This window comes from Harpia harpyja, chromosome 12 (assembly GCF_026419915.1).
Source record: "Harpia harpyja isolate bHarHar1 chromosome 12, bHarHar1 primary haplotype, whole genome shotgun sequence".
In the NCBI taxonomy this organism is placed as follows: domain Eukaryota; kingdom Metazoa; phylum Chordata; class Aves; order Accipitriformes; family Accipitridae; genus Harpia; species Harpia harpyja.
This window is the reverse complement of record NC_068951.1, coordinates 2,544,051-2,565,524: the sequence shown is the minus strand read 5'-3', so window position 1 is coordinate 2,565,524 and position 21,474 is coordinate 2,544,051. Positions and strand designations below refer to the sequence as shown.

Below are 21,474 nucleotides of genomic sequence, written 5' to 3'. Positions count from 1 at the left end.
TTCAAGCTGCACAAAGCAGTTGGTGCTAAAAATCCAGACTCTCGGTGTAAACTGTAGCCTGCTGAAGGCAGGAGGGCACAGAGAGGTCTCGGCACCCAGCTCTCTCTGAGGTCCTGGACAAGTCCCTCACATCTCTTTGAAAGCTGCCCCAGAACGCTTTCAGTAATTTATCCCAAGTCCTTCCATCGCTCGTGAAATTTCTGCTCTGTGCTCACAGGAAGGAGGAATTTTTTGAAATGGAAAATGGTCCTTCATATATTTGCTTCTTTGGTGTCTCCCGCTTGGGACAACCCTCTGTGCAGCTAGTAGTGGTAGTGAAATTCCCTAAGGGTTTGAGTATAATTGTGTTAAAGAGTGGACAGCAGTGCTTTATACATTTGCAGTTTTAAAGCCAGATGAAAATGGTAAGGTCATGCTTGTTTTCCAAATTTTAAGATTGAAGGTTACAAAACCTCAAGTGTTTAATTTATTATTTTTGTAATCTTTTATGAAATAATTTTTTTTTAAAAAATGATACAACACGCTTTGGACAGTCTTGGATTCCTGAGATCTCAGGTTCTGGTGGATGATTTACTGCAAAATTGCTTATAAATTGAAGTAGAAAATGTTTTGCAGACCTGGCAGCTTTCAGGCTTCACACCCATTTGTCACCCAGCATTTCCCTTTGTGTATAGAACAAGAATTAATTAGGCTGCACTGCAGGAAAAGTTTATGGCCATAATTTATATAGGATGAATTTCTGTTTAAAGAGACAGCATTGCTTTGTTTGCACTGTCTTACTTTTTCTTGCCCCTTTTTTTTTTTTAAATCTTTAATTGTATTCCAGATTTTTTTCTGTCACCCTTTTTACATACAAATTGGAGACCGAACTGTGGTCATGGAGCTCATGTTTATTCCTGTTTTGCATCCATGGAGAAAGTCTGAGTGGTTTATAATACTGAAATTACAGTGGCTGCGCTCTGAATGCAGTGCAAATGTTTAACCTTTAATGCACTGCACACGTGAACTCCCACAGCTTACGTTTCTGAGGTGCTGCCGCCTGGAGTGGTCTGTTTCTCCAAGATACATTTGTATTCTCTTGCACCCTATCTTCCAGTCTAGTCCAGGGCTTGAGATGTTGCCTCTGTTTGGGGTCTTGCACGTTCAATTAATGTTTTTCATAATCAATGCAAGTCAGAATTTGCAATCTGCTCCTGATTTGCACATTAAAGAGACCCATTAATTAAAAATTCCAATCCCTGGCATGTTCCCGCAGGATCCTTGCATTATTTACATAGAAAAAGAGTGCAAGGTGCAAGTTTCTGTGCTGTGTCTCTGCACAGATTGCATGCCTGCCATTCATATTTCTATGTATGTTTTCAAGGGGGAGGAAGGTTAGAAGTGGATATCGTGAAAATGTCACCAAAAATTACCTCAAGGGCAAGAAAGAGCCAAAGGAGAGGTGGTAGCAACATTAGTGAAGCTACATCCAGTGTCAGGAATTAAACAGTTCCTAGGTTTGGGGCTTGTTATGTTAAATCTTGATTCAGTGACAAAAAAACCCACAGCTAATTGGTGGGCATGAGGGCAACAAGAGCTTTAAGAAATGATATCTCTCAATCGACAAAGGCTAGAAGCTAGTTGTTCTATGTGCCCTGGGTAGCTGGGCTTCCCAATACGGTGATGTAGCTCTGTTCTTGCTATTTTAATTACTTTCTCTTTATAATTCTGGTTAAAAATTCTAAGCTGGGAATGTTTCAGTGACTAGTACTTTGTGCTCCACAAAAAGAGCTGGGAATTCTAGCTTTTAAATAGTATAATCTGTTATTTTCAGTTTTTAGTTGGCAAGATGAGGAGTTAAAAACATACAGAAACCCAGGTGAGGATCTTGCAGAAGGCAAGATGCTGATGGAAATTGCAAGACTTTAAAGGGACGAATAGTTGTATATGTTTTCATATGTATATGCTTTCACTTCTCAAGAGTTCAGTAGGTCCCTGAAATGTAAACTACTGGCTGAATTTTTGTGGGGTTTTTTTTTTGCTTTGACTCCATCTGTCAGCGGATTAAGAGAAAATATTGGAATCCCACATTTCTATTCTTCAGCATAAGCTCAAGATAAATTGTTTTGGAGAAATGGAGAAAATACTGGTTTTGGTAAAAGGTAGATATGCAGGGTCTGTAAGAATGGATTTGCTCACTGAAAGAACAAAAGTGGGGACAACAAATATTAACTGTTATTTACACTTTGTAGAGCTGTGGAGAAGTTATACAAAGGTTTGTGATCAATAAGAAAATAAACCTGAATAAAGTGAATCAGATAAAAAAATCAAATTAAATGCTCCATGTGCTTGCAAGGCCATTATCCCCAAACCTGCCTGGGTTATTAATGTATTAATGGAGCAGCAGCAGTGAGCTCTGCCTAGCAGCGGCCTGAACTTTTCAGCACAGTGCCTCGTCTGCTGCTAATAGATACCAAATTGTGTACAGCTTTTTAAATTCTGCTGAAATTTGTGCATCTTTTCTCAACTCACAGTGATGTTTGAACTTTAGTTTGTATTCTCTGTAGTCAATTGTATCTTATTTTCCTGGTCACTGTGATGTTACTCCAGATGATTCATCCATGGACATTCTCTGTAGCCATGAGCTAGTGGCATTGCATCCATGCACAGAACTCAATTCCTGTATTTCTTGTATTCAAGGAGGGTGCATTATCCAGAAGAAACCTTGTTTCCCCCATCATATAGCATTTCTATAGTATCCCCTTTGAAATCCCTCCAGAAGAACTGTTGTGTTGGGCTCATTCACACAAAGAGATGAGCTTATATTGGAGACAGGGCGTTGAAGAGTGCTGCAGTTAGCACAGCTGGCTCATGAGCAATGCTGCAACGCACGACCTTGTTCACCCTATGAGCATGCTGCACCGGGGCCTGAGGATAGTAGAATAGTGCGTTTTGCCTCTTGGGAGTAACTTAAATGTAATGGTGGAGACCACTCCTTTTTTGTACCCTACCAGGTACAATGCCTGGGTGGCGTTACGGATAGCATGTTTCTTTGTGGCCACTCTAGGGATGCAATTACACCTTGAAATGGGAAACGGGAGTTACTGCCTGAACAGTGGTTCCCAGTCCTGCCTTTCCTTCTCCGTACTGAGTGTGGACTGCAGAATAGGAGAGCATGTGCACCTTTTACTTACGTCCTTCTATGTGTGTTTTAAATGGGGTGCCGCAAAGAAACTTTTATTCAAAAGAAAGACGTGGAAAGATGAAACAAGGGAAATGAGTGTGAACTACATGTAAAGTTTGCGGGAAGCGACCCACTATTCATAATCTTACTGTAGCCAGTTTCTTCAACTCAGAGTCAGTTGCTGGATAACTTATATTGCACATTGATTAGTTATTCCCTTAAGGTGTTATATGTCTCAGGTGCAGCTAGCCAACAGTTGCTGTTTAATTATGTTTTATTGAAAAGTAGAGCAAAAAGGAGCACTTGTAAAACTTTGCAGGACTTGCCTGGGACTGCAGAAGGCTGGGTGTGCAGTGCCTTCTGGGAGATGAAAGAGATCTTGACTTTTTGCTCCTAAAAGTACAGTCCAGTCCGAACACTTCGACTGACCCAGAAGTGTCTATTTCTGGGGTGGAAATAGGTGCACTTGTAGTGGGTGTGCTGGTAAAGGACTGTTCTTCCACCTGGAGCTATGTGGACCTTTATAATAATTGCCTGAGTTGGGCTCTTGGTACGCCAGGTTGGTTAACTGCTCCCATGACAAATATCTGTGGCTTGTGACTAAACAGCACATTTGTGGACAAGGCCTCTTAAGGATGTGATTAAGAATCCCACTTACATTCATTGCCAGCAGGAGACCTCCAAAGATGCCATGTGTTTTCTGGTTTTACATTCTTGCATATTAAATGTTTCTGTATGAATGCTTCACACTGAATATCTTTATTTTCTTTGGGTTGGTTCTGTAATATTTCACTGAAAAGGGACTCAAGACAGGGGGAAAGATTCTATTTAGTATCTATTTAGTGTATGTTTGTATGTTCTCGGTGTCTTTTTAATAGACGATTTTTGCTGGGTTCTGTTACTCTGATTCCTGATCTTTAAAAAAAAAAAAATTTACATTCTATACAACATCCAGGTAAGTCATATCGAAGAAGCTGATCAAGCATTGACTAACTTTGAATAAGATCAAGTCTGCTTTAGGTACCGGAGAACCTGTTCCACTTCCTGTAAGAGAGGATGTGTCTGGCAAGGCGTTCTCCTCTCCAGTTGTGCAGCATGCTCTGTCTGATGGGCTCACCCTCTGCCTGGCTCCTCGGCTGCACCTGGTTGTCATTTTACGCATCTGGTTAGAGAAAAGCTGTCAGATGAAATGTGCTTTATTGACACAGGCTCGGGATTTTTTAGAGAAGCCTGCAGGAATCAGCTGCCAATAATTCACTCATAGTTTTGTTATCATCTCTATTCGTGCATCACTTTTAAAACTAAAATGTATCTATACATACATCTGGAGATGATAATGCACTAATACAGAGCAGGGTAGGTGTCACAGGGGAGTGGGGGAGGAACTGAGGCACAGGCAGATTACACAGTTTCCAGAGGCATAGAGCAGTTACAGGATTAATTGGTGCTAGGCAAGATCATGGACTTAAATATATTCTTGCTTTGAAGATTTTACTGGGAGCCTGCACAAATGTGTGACAGCAGAACTGGGTTTCAAGCCTGAGTGTAAATTATTGTGATCAGATCTAGCCCACTTAAAACTGGTAGTTCATTTTAATTGAATTGTATTAGTGTAGACACTTTATGAATACAAAAAACATCATGCTTGCCAATTCATGCAGGGTTGAATTTGATTTAAATGGATGTGGATGCAGGTGTCCCCAAATTTCACCTTTCCTCTCTGATCTAATGAAGAATCTAGTCAACTCTTTTTGGGACTCAGCCAAAGCCTGTTGACTTTAACGAAGACTTTTCTCTCGGCTAAAATAAATGAATGAATCAGACCCTTTTTTGTAAATTTTGTTGTAATGATCCTGTGCTGTGGAGAACTTTTGGTAAGAACTGGGGTCAGTAAGGATGATAAGCTCCCAGGCTCGTGGGTGGCCATTCTGCATGCGTGCCAGCGAGTGAGAGGGAAGAGATATGAAGTGAGGAGCCTTAGAGAAAGGCACAGGTCTTGGTTTTGGAGCTCTGTTGCTGTTTGTGTGCATGTTTAGTTGGGTAATGGGGGGTGTGATGTTTTGTGCATGTGCAGAATTTGGGCTGTGCAAGGTACCAGGAAAGTATGTTGTGGCTTGTTGTTACTGGCTGTGAATTGTTCAGAAATTCTGTGTGGGACGTGGTGGAGAAGTGCAGGATATTTATATAAGGTGCAATTTGGGGGGTTTTTTTTGTTTGGTTTTTTTTTTCAGAAAAAAAAACCCTCTTGCCCTTCCTGACTGAGTGCCAAGGCTTTTAGCTTGTGGTATTTAGTCTTTTTGAGCAGAATTTTTGTCTGCTTCTCCTGTATAGATGTGGTAAAATTGAAATGCTCCCATTTTATAGGTTATCTTTGTAGCCATATGTATTGGATACTATTGGCGTTTGAGGTTTATTTTAAAGCTGTCTTAAATTCTAGTGCAAGAAATGCTAGGAGAGTCCATAGTTGTTGACCTGATACACCCGAACTCTGGACTGTGGGATTACACCACATTTTAAACACATCAAATAGGTTTGCCTACACTTAAGTTTCCCAAGATAATTAACAGCTAATTAAACTGAGTTTAGCTAAATACTTTTGCATGTTAGTCTGTATACTCCACAAACAAGATGCAGGGAAACAAAGGCTTGCAAAGCATCCAGAGAAGCATGTGCAAATGTCAGCTAACTTGGATTAATTGGCAATTGGTTACCTTGAGATGGAAACTCAGTGCTTGTCATGATAAATGTAATTAATGGCCTGGTATTATATGGGGAGGTCAGTCTAGATGGGCTAATGTTCCCTTCTGGCCTTAATATCTAGATAACTATGAAATTTCACATTTCCTCTTCCTTTCTCATTCTTGCATATGTACTTGGGGATTCCTGGCTGGCAGAGACGGGAATGCATGCTGTCAGCTTCTTTACATTTACAGTAATGTAAAACATCAGTTTTTATAAATCTCATTTTTACAAGCCCTGTCCCCTCCCTGGTTTGGGCTGATATCAAAAGATGATGGTTGAGGCGAATCAGCAGAGCATGAACTTCATGGAAGTGTTTCTCTTTCTCTCTCTTCTCAGCTTTCCCCCTCCCCCAGTCCCCACTAATAAAATCCTTGAATACCAAGCCTTTTATTCTGTTGTTGCATCTAGTTATTTTCTTTACTTTTAGCAAACTCATCTATGTCCGATCCTGTTGTCCTTACTGTCAAACGCAGTAATATTAGAGTGAAAGGGCTAAATTGAGTCTGTTCTGTAACTCTTTGGGAGTAGGCTGAACTGCTTGCGTGAAAAGGGGTTGTGGCATTGGCTCCTTTGTGCTGAAGGAATACAATTTTCCCCTCTGCAAAGGCTTTTGCATCATTTGCATTCCAATGGAACCAGCAAATTGGGCCTTCGGTACGGAGCAGACCTTTTTATTGCAATCAGCAGAAAAGTCGGCCTTTTTCCTACTATCGTTTGATAAAATTTCACAAACTCAGTGTTTTGGGAAGGGTGAAGGGAATGTTACTCCCATAATTTCCTAAAATAACCTGGACAGATTTACAAGTGCTTTGTGCTCGGATTCAGCTAAAGTCCGTGAGAAACGTATACATAACTACACCACCTCTAAAAAAACCAGATCACTCTCTGCTGCCAAAGGGCTTGCAGCTAGCCTGTAATTTAGTCTAGGCTAGCTCTTGTAGCTTCTGCCTTAGGCTTATCAGTAGTAGCCTTTTATTTCTGTGCCATCTTGGTTTTGGGGCACCAGGACATACAGGGGTGCAAAACTGAAGAGAGTGGAAGTCCTGCCTGCACCATATTGTTCCTCCTAGAGTTCATTCCGCAGCGGGAATTACAGAAAAGCTGTTGTCCAAAGCCCCATGTTTAAGATGCGATACCTGGAGGAATTCCCCCCACCTTTTCCTGGCTGGTAACGTTGCTCTGCTGTTGGGAATATAGAGCAAGCTCCAAAAGTAATACTGACAGACTTCAGAATTATGATACACTGGAGCTCTGGCGTAATTCTTTGTTGAAGAAGTTAGAGGCCTAAAATGTTAAGGCTTATTGTTATTCTGAGTTGATAATCTCTGCCTTGCTTTAATAATTTTTCCTCATGCCTGGATAGCCTGCGAGTTGCACAATAATCACTCACACAGCTTTGTAATCAATGCCCAAAGTAATAGGATTCCGCTGGCCAACGGCAATTAATAAATTTGTGTCTTTTTTAAAACACTAGCAAGTCGGGCCTGAAATACGACTGACTGGCTTTCCTCATTTGCATATTTATTGCAGTGGAAAAATTCTTGCCGAATGATTGATGTTGAGCCTGCCTCTTGAATTCCAAACAGCACATTATTATGAAATGAAAAATGCCGGCCATACAGTTGATTAAAGTTGAAGACAGTGGAATCGGTGTTTTTTAAGATTGTGGGAGAATTAAAGGCATATTTTAATAGATGTTGACAAGAAGTGAACTAACAAAAGCAAAGCAAAGGATTTGCTTGAAAAGATTTAATCAAACGTGTTTCTTGGGGGATTAATTGCTGGGGATGACTAGTGCAAGTGGCTGGCTTGTGGATTTGAATGAGAAGTATTGTTCTCAGGCCAGTGTATTGAGTGCCATTTTGACCTGTAGTTTAACTCCTGTCCCACAGTCGTTTGAAAGGAGTGAAAATTTCCCCTCTTCATCTGAACGTTGGGATAAATAAGTGTACCTGATAAAGACACTTTTCATTACGTACAGCTATTAAAATAAAAGAGGTTTGATTCCTCTCCTTTATTTTTGCATAATGTGACCAGTGTGCTGGGCACTGTGCCTGTTCCGTGCAGCGGTGACACGGTGACTCTCCCCGGTGGCAGGGGAAACTCTCCCAATATTTGGCAGCTCAGCTCTTGCTCTGCATACCGTGGTTCAAGCACCAGCATTGTTCCAGCTTTTCTGTGTGAGCACTTCATACAGCCTGTGGAGGTACATGGAAAATTAAAAGCTTGCACGCCGATGATATTTCTGTGATGCCAGATCCTCGGATTTAATTGAGGGGAAAAGGTAGTTAATTTCCAGCTTTGGCATGGGCTCTGAATTTCAGCTGTGTCCTGTGCGTGCGGTGTTTCGTGCTGGTACATCACGATAACGATGCTCCTGTTTGTGTTTGCATATGCACCGTTCTGTAGGGGAGCACTGCCCCGGCAGTGCCCCGTCACATCCTGTAAAGTGCCACGAACATACAGCAATGCAGTGAAAATCTGGGAGTTTCGCCCCAGTTTTTAGGATGCCGTCCCTGACCGTCGTACTCTGAATCTGCTGGAGGGATGCACCAGGGTCGGGTGGGGAGGATCTCGCCTGGTGGAGCAGTTTTGGGAATCCCACTGGTTGGCTCTCTGTGAATACCTTTGAAAGCCTGGCCTTGAGGCACCGGCTTTTTTCCATCGACTTAAAGTGTCTCTGCGTGAGGCCGCTCCCTGCTGCTCCGCACCAGCTGCTGCTCTCCGCAGCTGCTTGGGAAGATGAAATGAGACCCCATTTTTAGAGGTCAGGAAAAAGAGCGCAGATATTTTTCTGCGCAGGAAGCTGCCTTGCTGTAGAAATGCCGAACTTACAGCGATGGGCGAGCACAGAAGCCGTCACGCCTGCAAGTCCCCAGCACGGCATTGCTTGGGTTTCAGCGGCAGCGGAGGCACGGCTGCCCTCTGCGTGGGGAGAGGGCTGGTGGGGGGGAGCGCCCCGTGGGGTCGGTACCCTGCAGCCAGGAGCCACCCCACACAGAGGGGGATGCCAGCAGCACGGCCAGTTTGTCCGTAACCACTGGCATTGACAAAATTGATTTTTGTGGTTTGAGAGCAGTAGGACAGATTTCATCTCTGGTGGGTCTCCTGACACTTTGATACATGGCAGTGCTATCCCTGAATGGAGCTAAATACTCCAGGGCTACTTTCTGACTGGGTGAAGGGATGTATAAAATGAGAACATATGAGAGAGTATTAACAGAAAGGCACACTTTGATTTACTGATACTGGCTCCCAGCTTTCTTGGTGGATTGATATGCTGTCTGCTGGATCTGGAACAACTTTTTCACTCCTGTACACAAAATGAAGGGGCTCCCGTGGACTCTTAAAAGTGACTCTTACAAGTTAGCATCTCACCACAGACACTCCGAGTCCCATTTAAGCTGGAAGTTATATTCAAACCACGTTTCCTGTGTTCTTGGAGCAGCTGCAGATGGATCCCACTCAGCATCTTTTTTTCTTTCCCAAAGGGCAGCTTTGAAAAGGTTTAATGGAAGGAGGGGTTGCGTGTTGTCCTGGGGTTAGTTGGCCTCTCCTACATGCAGAGTATGAGTTGTTGTTTTGGGGATTTCAGTTTCATACTGAAATGCTGTAAAAGGATCCAGCTTCCTTGTTTTTAAGGCAGCGCTGAGCCACCTGTCCTCGAAAAACACAGGTTGGACATGCAGAAGTAACTCCTGGAAAAGGAGGTAGTTTTGAGATTTTTCTCACTAGTGATGTATGGCCCAGTGTTAAAGGCGTCATTTGTGACACTGATGTCGATACAAGATGGAATATTTACCCCAGCACATTGCAGTGTAGATTATAAGAGAGATGCAGCAAAGCTGCCAGCAGAGAGTGGGAGAGAAGGAGCGGGAGAGGCACTGGCTGGGGTTCACTGGAGTGATAGGCTGTGCCTGCAAAGTCAGCTCGGGGGAGTTTTATGTACCACAACGTACAGCTGCTTTTGCAGCGCTGTGCCTGCAGTCACTGACCGCTGCCTGCTGCGCTGGACTGGGAGGGGGCAGCTGGGGACGTTTAAGCAGCAGCAGTTGGCTGAACACAACAGAGCAACACCCAGAAGTGGTACTGATGGCAGAGTTAGTGTAAGTAGCTCTGGGAATAAGCTGTTGGCATCAGGATCTTCCCGCTGGTGAACGAGTGGTGGGAGGGCAGCTGTAGAGCTTTAACAGCATTGTTTCAGCCTTGGCCAGTTTGTGGTGCTTGTGAAAAGCATAGTATCAATACCTTCTTGGTCCCGAAAGCTTTAGAAACTGAAAATCATCAGGGACTGCCTAGGACCTAATGCAGCTCATGGCAGTGGGAGGCCCCAGCTACATGGTCAGGGCTGGCATTGCCTGTGCTCTTAGAGGTATTGCTGGCTTTGTTCTGTGAACAGAGCGGGGAAGGGAGCAGGAGGTACAAACCTGATGGTTATCACATGTGAAAGCTGCTAGTTGGTTGCCTTAATGTACTGGTGTGCTTGAAAGCTCCATGTTTGTGACTCTTCTGTTTAATTGTCTGTTTCAGACAAGGAGCAGCATTTAAAAAAAATAATGTGCTGGGGGGGGTGGTAGGAGAGCAGGAGGGTTAGCATCCGGCTTGCTTTCAAACCGACACAGTTTGCATCGACGAAACAGTTTTGTTTTATGTTGCCTTCATTCACAAATGGATTCAGTCTTTTCCCCAAAGCAGACGGTATAAAGGCAGATGAGGGCATTAGAGGGAAGAGAAGATGAAGAGGGAGAGGAGACTGGGAAGAAAACAGTCCCTTCTGGTATTAAACGTGAAATGAATAGGGCAGGGCTGGATGGGAAGAGGGCAGGGGAGGGTGACACTTGGCTTCTGAAGTTGAGTTTACAGCACACTTAAGCACCCAACAGTAACAATGAGAATGCCACCCAATAATGCTATTACATACACAAGAACTGAAAACACGGAAATTACCCAGCTGTAAGAGGCTCATGATGAAGCCACTGTCTGGAATAATTAGCCCTCACACCTGGTTAGACGCACGGTCATTGTCTTCCCTGCCCTCTCCATCCCCTTCACTCCAAATAAAATTGCTCCCCATCCCCACTTCTGTTGGGGTCCATATCTCATAGCCTGGGGGAGCTTGAGCCTGTCTTTATTCCTTGCCTGCTTGCTGTGGCCCTGATATACCCCAGAAGAGCTGGAGTGCTACTCCAGTTGTAATTGACAGGATCAAAGCCGCCTGGGGTGCATTAGCACTGCTGCTGGAGGATAGGCAGCGGGTAGAAAATAAACAGTTTCAGAAGCTCGGGGGACATTTAGCTGTGTTGCAGGCAGTGGGAAAGATTTTGCTGTTGTAAGCTGTGCACTCAGGCTAGGGTGGGGGCACTTTCCTTTTGCAAGTGATGCTTTAGCTGCAGACACATACAGCAAATGAATTTTTAAGGGCTTTTGTTTGTTTGTCTCTTGGAATTGTTTTAATGCTAACACATGACTGTTTTACAAGTACGGCAAACCTAATCCATTAATAGGTTTATATAGAAGAATTGTCAGAACGTATCTGTAATGAACCGCAGGCCGGGGGAGGATGAGTCCAACAGCTGATCTGCAACAAAAATCTTAAAGCATCTTCTCCTTGACATTCTTGTTGCTGAGGTCAGGCCGTAATTTATCTGAAGATGGTGACAACTGAGCAATATCACAGTGGTAACATGCGGGAAATTGAGACCTCTGGATGTCTGGGCTGATTTCTGCTTGCACTGTCTCTGTCTGGCTGATGAAGATTTGCTGTTCACTCTACCCATGATCTCTGTGTCCTCCATTAAAAAAAGAAATAAGGAAAAAAATTGAGTGGCGAAAAGTTCTTTCCATTCTTTTATGCTAACTACAAAGAAAGAAACAGGTTTGGGAGTGAAGCAGAACAGCCCTACTGACTTCAGGTCAGTGGAGGAACTGGGAGAGAGGGGGTACCAGGGGAAGCTCTGGGGAACATCCCACCACCTCAGTGCTCCTCCTGCCCTCCGGACAAGTCCGCGTGCTCTGTCCACCAGAGTTACTGCTGCCTGCGAGGATGCTTGCTCTGGGTGCATGGGGAGGGAAGCCAAGCCTGTGTGAACGTGTCCTGCAAGAAAACAGATCCTGAAGTGGTCTGCTATGTTCCTCCAAGCGGTGCATTTTTTCTCCTTTCTGTGGTGCCTCTTTGTAAAAGTAGAAGGCAATACACCAGTGCCAGGTAAATATAAATTAATCTGTGTAGAGTTCAGTTTAGGTTTTTGGATGGAAGTGTGCTAAGTGTTTTACCTGTAAGAGCTGACCCTGTGATTGATGTGTAGCAATGTACAAAGGGAGAGTTTGTGTAGACCTAGACAAACACTTGTTTTATATCAGAGCGTTCTGCAGGGAGGCTTGTTGGTTGCCACAAAAGAACTATTTTTAAAGAACAGATGCTGCAACAGTGTGCACTTAACCCTTCCCACAGTCACCTGCAACTGTGTGTCCTTGGAGAACATAAAAGCTCATTGGAACAGAGATTGTTTTCTCTCATCTGCATAGATACAGGAAAATTGTCAGCTGTGAAAGCCTTTGGATGCACAGCATCAGATCTACATTTAGGATTTGTGTCTGCAGATACCCTGGAAAGCAACTACTCATCCCTGTAAAACTAACCTTCACACCATGTATTGATCATTTTGTATACCTCTCCACCCCAGTCTTTTCTTCACTTTCTCTCTTTCTAAGGATCTCTGGGCCTGCAGTTCTGCTTTTCTGACCAGAATATTCTCATTAAACTTGCCAGGTCATTGTTTAAGTTTCCCCCCTCGATCAGATCTTGCTACATTTAATTTTACTTACAATCTAATTTCTTATACCTCCTGTGTGGTGAGCACAGCACCATAGAAACCAGCGGTAGTCACAGCCCTGCAGGAGTTTGGATTTTCTTCTTGCCTTCCCTCCTTCTGCTCCCTATAACGTGCACATTATGTACAAGAAAGAAAAGTTGGAGGTCAGGTTTAGTTGGGATGTACATACATACATTTTCCCTTGTGTTGCTTCAACTGAAGCTGGCCTCTACTGCAGAACTTAACACAGGAGAGAAATGAGTGAGTCAGCAAAAAAGGTTGTCATATGCGTGTGTCATCAGACACTTCTGCACACAGTACTTGCTTCTTCAATATGTTAATCCTTTAGGCTCTGCAGTCTGAATGTTTGTCGATGAAACATTAGATCAGTATACTCCCGATGTGCAGCCAGGCAGATGTTTAGAAGGCAGTCCTGCCTCCTTTCCTCCCCATTTAGGAAAGAAGTGTTCTTTCCCAGCATGGTGGTGTTTGACATTAACAACTATAAATCAGTTTGAAGATAAAACCACATCTCTAACTGATCAGACAAAAACAGTTAATGGGACATGCCATAGCTGTGGCAGAAATTCAGATTCAGAATGAGAAACTAAGCACTGCAATGCTAAGTCTTCACCAGAAGCAAGGATCAGTGGGAAATTGTCACTTGCATCTCTTGTTCTGCAGGTTGTAAAGCCCTGGAGGCATTGCTGAAAGTATTAGTGGACCTTCAGGATGAGCTGCTTTATCAATACCCAGGCACGAGGCATCTGGTAGATGGAAAGCAATCAAAAACTGAGAGGTAAATACAAAATGAGACAAGAGCTTTCTGAATCCTTTGGTCTCCAGCTCTCCAACAAACAGGACAATGCACAGCCTTCCTGACCGTACTCACTCGCTGCTGTTCTCTCAGTTGCTGCTGTCTCTGGGTGAGAGACACTCTGGACAAATGACCATTTGAATTCCTTCTGCCAGTGTGGGAAGTCTGCTTTGTAACCTTTCTGATAACAGAGGAGGGGCTAAACCATGGGTCTTTTGCCATAAATATCACCATGGTGTGGAAAAAGCATGGGTGGTCATGGAGGGGCCATTAAGAATTCACACATGTTGCCTTAGAGAGGTGCAGGGTGTTTAGTCTCTGTATTTTTGTTCTAGTGATGATGAAATCCCTAGCAGTAGCGATGAAGAGCAAGTGGATAAGGCTCAGGAGAAGAGGAGGAGCCTCCCCAAACGAAAGCTAAAGATGGAGGACTACCCAGAATTCATAGCCAAGCGGTATGCTGACTTCAGGACGTATCGGAACAATGTCTTGCAGAAGTGGCATGACAAGACAAAGCTGGCATCTGGCAAAATGGGAAAGGCAAGTCTTTGTTTATGTGTGCTGACATGCTTATTGTTTAGCAGAGATTTGTGGAACAAGTTGATTTGAAAGTTTCATACCATGGATGTTCCAAGTTAAGCTGAGAGTTACAGCAGTAAGAATTAAATACACAGGTACACGCTTTTCCCCAGCCTTAAAGGAGTTTGGAAAGAAGCTCAGCCCTAAAATTTCAAAGGCAAAAGCTGCTCTCTTTTGTTTTGAGCCAATGGGCAGGAAAAAATTTTTCAGGGCCAAATCGTTTCCCAAGTTTTGGGAAAAACTATTGGATAGTACTGGTGTTCTCCCAACCAGACATCTCATCGTAGCCAGTCTCCAGCAGCAAGTAAGCTCTAGGAAAATGCCACTATTGCTGATCAACAAGCTGTTTGTGTTCTAGAACAGAACTAGGGGCTTCTGTGGCTCTCCTCCTCCATGAAGTATACACTTTAATACAATGGGTAATAATTTCACCTGAAGATCCAGGGTCTCCTAACATCTGTGAGTTAGTATTAATCATTGAGAAGTTCATCTGAACAAGAACAGCAAAGGCATTTTATTAAGCCAGGCGTCAGATTGCCTCAGTTTGGGAAGGGAGAGAGAGGGAGAAACAAATAAAAAAATCTAGCAGAAATCCCTGCAACGAAACCCAAACCCCCTCCTCTTGGAATGCTGTCTGCTTATCCACTGACATGGAAAGATAGAGGAACATTGCTGCCTTGAGGAAAAGCTTTCTGCATTATCTGACACTAGTTAATGTTGTTGCAGGGTTTCGGTGCCTTTGAGCGTTCAATCTTGACTCAGATTGATCATATTATGATGGACAAGGAGAGATTACTACGACGGACACAGACCAAGCGATCAGTGTATACAGTGCTGGGAAAGCAGGAACAGGAATCTCATCCGGTCCCTGAATCTTTGCCTGAAAATTCGGTAAGGGTATTTTGTTTATATAACTCATCCTGTAGCAGCAGCGAAACTCTTTGCAAAACAATTAGCTTGAGCCTTTAGCAGGTAATATTCTTGTTTGTGAGAGATTTATGGAGGAGATATCTTGAGTGTTTGATTCCTGTAATGTAATGGCTAAGAAAAAGATGTAGACATTTCAATTCCAGTTTTGTGGTGTTTGCATTATCATCTCCTGTGCCAGTTCTTGACAGGGGAAAACAAGGTTTGGTCTGTGATTGTGCCCCTCCTGTGCTGTAGGAAGTGATGCTCACTAAATCTGCTTTTGGAGGGAGCAGCTACAAAACTTTGTTTTTACTCTAGAGTTTAGAATCTGTAACCCAGAAAGTCACTTCTAAAATCATACTGCATACAACCTACAGAATATGTTAGTAGTAAGTCTGTTATTAATTTAGTATTTGAGAATGAATAAATACTCAATTCTGAGAGATCATGTAGAATTACTGCACTTGCAAGATATATTTTTGCCATTACATTAAAAATATCTGTAGTATTTTGCCAGAAAGACTTTGCACAGTCCTATTTATTTCCCAGTAAAGGTATCATAAATCTATTTTGGCATTGGCAGCGTTTCTGCCTTGCCTTTAAATGTATTCCTAGTCCTTAGAAGCTTGTTATGTTGGGCGCTTTTCTCCATTCCTTCCTATCTTCAATTGTGTTTACCAGCCGCTGCATGTGGTGTCATCAGAATTAGGGACAGAAATACGCACAGATGAGCTTTCAGCATTTCCTTTGTGCTTCTAGGAAGTCCTCCCTCAGTCAGATTCCAACAGGCACCTGAAGGACATAGACGAGGAGATATTTGATGATGATGACTTTTATCACCAGGTAAGTGACGGTAAATCTGTGTACTGGAATTATGGCTCCAGTTGGTTTTTAATACTTACAGAGCTAAAGCAGTTGGTTCTGTGCTCTAAGTTTCTCTTACCAGTGAAACTCAGCTACATGTTTTTAACATCCGAAATCTCTGTAGATACCTCTGAGGGCTTCGCTCTCAACTTTCGATATAGGGCTACGTGAGCTTAAACTTGCATTATGGATGTAAACTTACTGCCGTCACTGGCACTGCTGTACTTGAGTGAGTCAGGGCTGCAGGATAAGGTCTATGCCTATTGTCCTCACTGGTGAACATGGCTACACAAGAGAAAAATTACTGAATTCTCTAAAGGTGACTGCTCTCTGTGGGTAGAGTCCCGTTATGAAAAACGATTTTAGTAGATCCTCAAAAGCACCTAAGTTACTCTCATCTCAACCTAAATCATCTCATCTACCTACTGAATGAAAAAGCTGCAGGGCTTCTCTAGCACTTTTCTTGGAGTTGTGCCAGCTTGGATTTAGGCCAGTTATTCTTTTTATTTGCAAAATTCTTAGAAACAAGGAATCTGCACCCGGTGCATGGAGGCTGCAGCTTAGGGAAACCTTGTGTTTGTAATTTATTTAATAAAGGACAGTGTCAGCTTTATGAAATACTGAAATTGCCATATATTGAGGAGTATGATTCACTGTAAGTCCCTCCCCAATGCATGAAAAACTAGTTTTGCACTGATGATCCACAGAGAGCTTTAACTTCAGGACTAAACAAATATCATTATATCATTAGAAAGGCAGTGGCTAGTAAAGTGTTAGGGCAGTGGAAGAGAGCTGTTGCCATGTGACTGTGCTCTGACGACTGATTTAACCAGAAGCGTTTGAATACTTTCAAAATTTGGGGTTTCATGTACAGAGCCAGGACTAAAGGTGAATAAAAATATGTATTAAATTGGTAATTCTTATCTGTGTTTTACAGATAGGAAATAGAGAGAACTTTAATGCTGCCTTTTTTTCCCCCTCCAAGAAGGTCTTCAACATACTTCCAACCCTACTGCTGTAGATGTCCAAGAAACTTTTTGCAGTAGACCTCACCTAGTGCAGAATTAGGGCAATTTGAATATTTAATGTTTGTGAGGGATCTACTCAAAGCAGCCTGCCTCAGAGCCAGGATTGTATTCCAAGCTAGCTCTTCTCCAGGCTTTGCATTTATTGTAAGAGCATCTCTGTTAGTATTGCTATAGAATTGAGCAGCATCTCTTGGGCAGGTGAAGATGCCAGCTTCATTTGTGTAGGCTCTAAAATGGCCACCGGAGAGTGCCTGTCTTGTTGGCAGCAGTGGTTGAAGAGGCCGAATCTGTAAGGCAGTGACATAGTACTGAGGTGGAATTTGGGGTACAAGTGGACCAGAAACCCAGCTTTGGGAGCCGAGTGGACCCTAAGAACACAAAACAAATTAAGTTAGTATAACGAAGTTGTGAAGTGGTCAAGGAGAAATAGCTGTGATTGACAGTCCGTGGACCTGTGCAGAGAAGGCGCTTCTTGGCCATGAAATGTTAAATTTTTAAAAGAAAAATAGCAATAGATGAATGGCCCGTCTTTCCTTCTAATAACTTTAACTTCGATAAATCGTGATTTCAGAAATATGACTAGTCACAGCTTAGCTTTTCCCCTCACTGGTTAATTGGGGTGCTGGGGTTAATCTAAATTAAAACTTAAACTAATAGAGGTCATTGAGGGAAGAGAATCACCTGAGTAAAACAAATGGGTCTGCCAGGCACAACTGTATCTTGGCCATTTCCCAAGAGGGAAGTGGCAGCAAATTGGAGTTGTTTCAGCATTCGGTAGAGGTGAAGGATGGGTGACACCGGTTTAATGTACGGCACCTCCGGAAACGTTCCAGATTGCATTCCTTGCTATACCAACTGCTGCCTCCCGTGCACAGTGAATAGGAGCCGGACCAGCCAGCAACATCTGGCAGCACAGCAAGGAATGGGTGCAACTTCGAAACCCCATAGACTCTAAATATGGTGCTTAGCCCGGTGGAGGCTTTAATCACTTACCACTCTTTGGCAGCGGGCTACGACAGCTTATCCTAGCCTCGTACATCACGCACAGACATCTGCTGAGCCGCAAGGCAGCTACACATTCATTTTCCTTTCTTGGTTTTTTTTTTTTTTTTCATCCCTCCCTTCCTCCCTCCCTCCTTCCTTCCTTCCCTCCCTCCCTTCCACCCTTCTCCTCTCTTCCCATCCCCAATATGCTTCTTGGGCGAGATGATCTGTAAAGATTACTGCTTCATTGTGTGCAAGTAATTGTGGGGATGCCAGCCCCTTGCCAGACACCGTACAGCACCTGTTCCGCTGACCTGGTTAATGTCTTCTGTTGAGTGGGATTTGGCAGAGATTGGAGCTGAAGCCAATTCAGTGATAAGGCTAAAGAAAATAGCTGTATGTTTTCTGTCACCTCCCAATTAAATTGGTTTCATAAAGTGCTTTCCTTTATTTGTCAGGGTGGTAAGCTGAAGCTGAACATTGCATTCAGAAAGGGTAGAGTGCATTACAATAGAGCGCTGACAATACAGTGAATGTGTTTTCTTTCAGATGGGTCATAACTGTGCAGCGCTTTTGTGTGTGTGTGCATGTGTGATTGCGTGTGTGGATGTACATATATAAATAAAATGTGGAAAGGGAACTGGTTCTTCAGGAGTAACCAGCAGCAACGTCTCTGGTTGTTGGAGCTGAGGTTACTCAGAAGCTCTGACCTCTGTGCGTAATACTTATTGCAAAGTATATGTGTACATTTCAATGGGTGCTTTTTGCTTTGTATTTAAATTTAGATCCAGACTCTTTTTAGTATCACTTTCGTTTTTCTAAATAACATTTTATAATGATTAGTTTATTTTGATTACTGCTTACGGTTTATTAAAGGTAAACGTTCAGATAAAGAAGGACATTGGAAACCAACTTCCTGAATATTTCAGTGTGAAATTAAGCAAGTAAAAATGAACAAGATCTGATGGATGTGCACAAGTTAATGATAACAGAATAAGTGGCTGTACTGTTTTGTTATAGATTATAATAGAAAACTCTTTACTGAATCTGTTTTTCCTGTGGATAAAACAGTTTTCTTGTCCAGGTCTTGGTATTCAATAGAATTCACTATGTGGGGCTGGTGGAATTTTACGATGATTCAGGATTTAACTCTGTTCTGTCTGTTCATCTCACTTTGCCTTTTCTCATATTCTTCACTTGTTTTATAAGCAGTTATAATTTTTATTGTGGTGGCCCATGTTGAATGGTAATGTAAAGCTGAGCTGAATAATGCAAGTGAAATATTTTTATCTGGGTTGCATGGGGTGGGAATAGTTAAACTGTTTCAGAAGGATCCTCATTACTGACAGCAGTGAGAGGCTAGACCCCATTTCCTTTTCTTTTAAACTCTCCTTCATACATGGTTTTAAGGGAAGAAAAAGGCTTTTTATTTTTAGAAGTCATATTTACGTAGAATTCATTACAGCTGATACTGCAGCATTAAGACTTAAAATTCCAGCCTGCTACCAGAGAGCTGCTGGTCTGACATGCTACAGTGGAGATTTTATTATTAGGTTGAAATACTCCTCTAGTAAAGGAGAGAGTGGAAATTGGTTTATTTCCAACAGGAATTAGGTTAGTGTTCATATGCTAAGCGTTCCACTGGTAGCAGCTCTTCCCAGAACAAATGTTCATCATTGATGGCAGCAGGTATGCCTAAGGAGAATTAGGAATATACATAATCCCTTTTTTTCTCTGCTCTCCTGCTCCCTCCTCCCCCTGATTTTGGTTACGTTATATGTCACTGCATTTTATAACAACCCGCAGTCATCAGTCTTGTTTGTGATCACCACAACCTCAGAAGCTGAGCAGAGCCAAAGTGGATGGGGAACATTTAACGAAACACTGAAGTCTGCAAAGAGAGATGGCAGCAGTTTGCCAGGCAGGACTGCCCGTAGGTTGGAGAGGACTGTCATCCCTCAACTACTGCATTATGTTGCAGTGAACTGTTACTGTTTGGGATTTACTCCCCAGGTGAGCGTGCTTGAACAGCAAGGAAGAGGCTTGCTCCCTTCCTTACCTATACCCTAATTACTTAGGAAAGGAGTTGATCCTGTAGAAAACGTTGTTTAGTTGTAGGACTTGTAACTTACTCTATTGTTGTCCCTTGTGGAGTGGCACTGTATGTGCCTGCCCACTCTTGCACACCCTGTGTGACAGGTATGGTTTTTAAAGTGAGCAAGAGATCTCACTAACTGCCTTTTTCCTAGCTTAGTGTTCAGAATGCCTGCTCTAATCTGAGTCACCACAAAATAAAGTTGCAAGTCTGAATCTCATGTTAAGATACTTCTAGCTCAATTTGTTGTACTTGTGTCCAAATCGCAGTGTATGGCTTTTTAGAAAACTTTACCAGATGGGATAAATTTCTCCTCGTTTCCCAAGCAAGAGTTGGCATAAAGCACTGGACACATACTGGGGTTTTCTCTCCCAGGTATTTCATAATGCCGTAAACAAGTAATTACTAATCCAGTGAACTATTAAAAGTCGATAATGGTGAGGAATAGAGAGAAGACTGGCTTTCTGACAAGCTGGTTTACCTTAATTAAACTGGTGAGTGATTAATATGGACAGCTGATCTTGTGGCTTTAATTAGATGCATTTAGAGTTTTGTGTGAATAAGAGATGTCTCGAACCATCCCACAGGTTAATGGCAATACAATACTCTTATCACAGGCATGTATCTTTCAAATGGCTGGGTAGATGGTTAATAACACGTTTTAAAGCTTGATTTGAAACTTCTCTTAATGGGTTATTAGAAAATACGCAAGTCAATGCCTATTTTATACAAAACCGAATTTTAATAAAATGTTTTTTAAAAAGACACTGTCCAGTGATATCATCCTGCAGTTTAGGTTTTTACATTATATAGATTGAAGAAAATTAAATTTAAAAAAAGCGTTTCAAGGGGATTTAAAAATAATATTTGAGCTGCAGTCTAAATTTTCTCTGGTGTTGCTAGAAATCCAAATGGTGTTACACTACTACTGTGTGGGAGCTTGAAAGAAGAAAAGAAACAGCTTGTTTCTACATTGGGACAGAGTGCATGCTGAATGAATCCTGGACTAGAAGCAACCTTTTCGTAATTTATGCTGTTTTAAATAATTATATGCTGTATAAATATGAAAAAGAAGGGAAAAGTCATGTGATTTACCATGTCTCTCCAAAGACTAAAGGAGAAAAAAATTAAGTTAGAAAGTATTGAAATTACATTGATAAAATGCAGCTTTGTCAACTTTCTGTTCAGGAGTGACTTTGCATTTTCACCAGGAAAGAGGAAAAGCATTTGGTGTTTGCAGTCTTACTTTACTTGAACTTGACAAGTTGTACTTTAGCTTCTCTCCTTTTGTTTCCTGCGGTGATTTTGTTAAAAAATAACTGCTTTTTAAACTGTTAAAAGATAACTTAACAATAACACATTTTCAGTGTGACGTATCGTGTTGCAGCTCTGTGAGGCAGGATGAAGGTAATTTGCCTGAGCTTTTGAAAGGATTCTGTATTAAAAGATAGCAGAGTGCTGTTAGTAGACCTTCACACCAC

General features: G+C 42.4%; 1 protein-coding gene across 2 annotated transcripts in view; it reads left to right on the top strand.

The window, feature by feature from the left end:
* AATF (apoptosis antagonizing transcription factor) overlaps positions 1–21,474 on the top strand; it is a 56,871-nt gene that overhangs the window by 7,667 nt on the left and 27,730 nt on the right. For both annotated transcript variants that reach the window (XM_052803901.1, XM_052803902.1), the window contains exons 5-8: positions 13,402–13,516; positions 13,870–14,074; positions 14,840–15,004; positions 15,782–15,865. In XM_052803901.1, the coding sequence (XP_052659861.1) occupies positions 13,402–13,516; positions 13,870–14,074; positions 14,840–15,004; positions 15,782–15,865 (569 nt within the window). The remainder of the gene's footprint in view (positions 1–13,401; positions 13,517–13,869; positions 14,075–14,839; positions 15,005–15,781; positions 15,866–21,474) is intronic.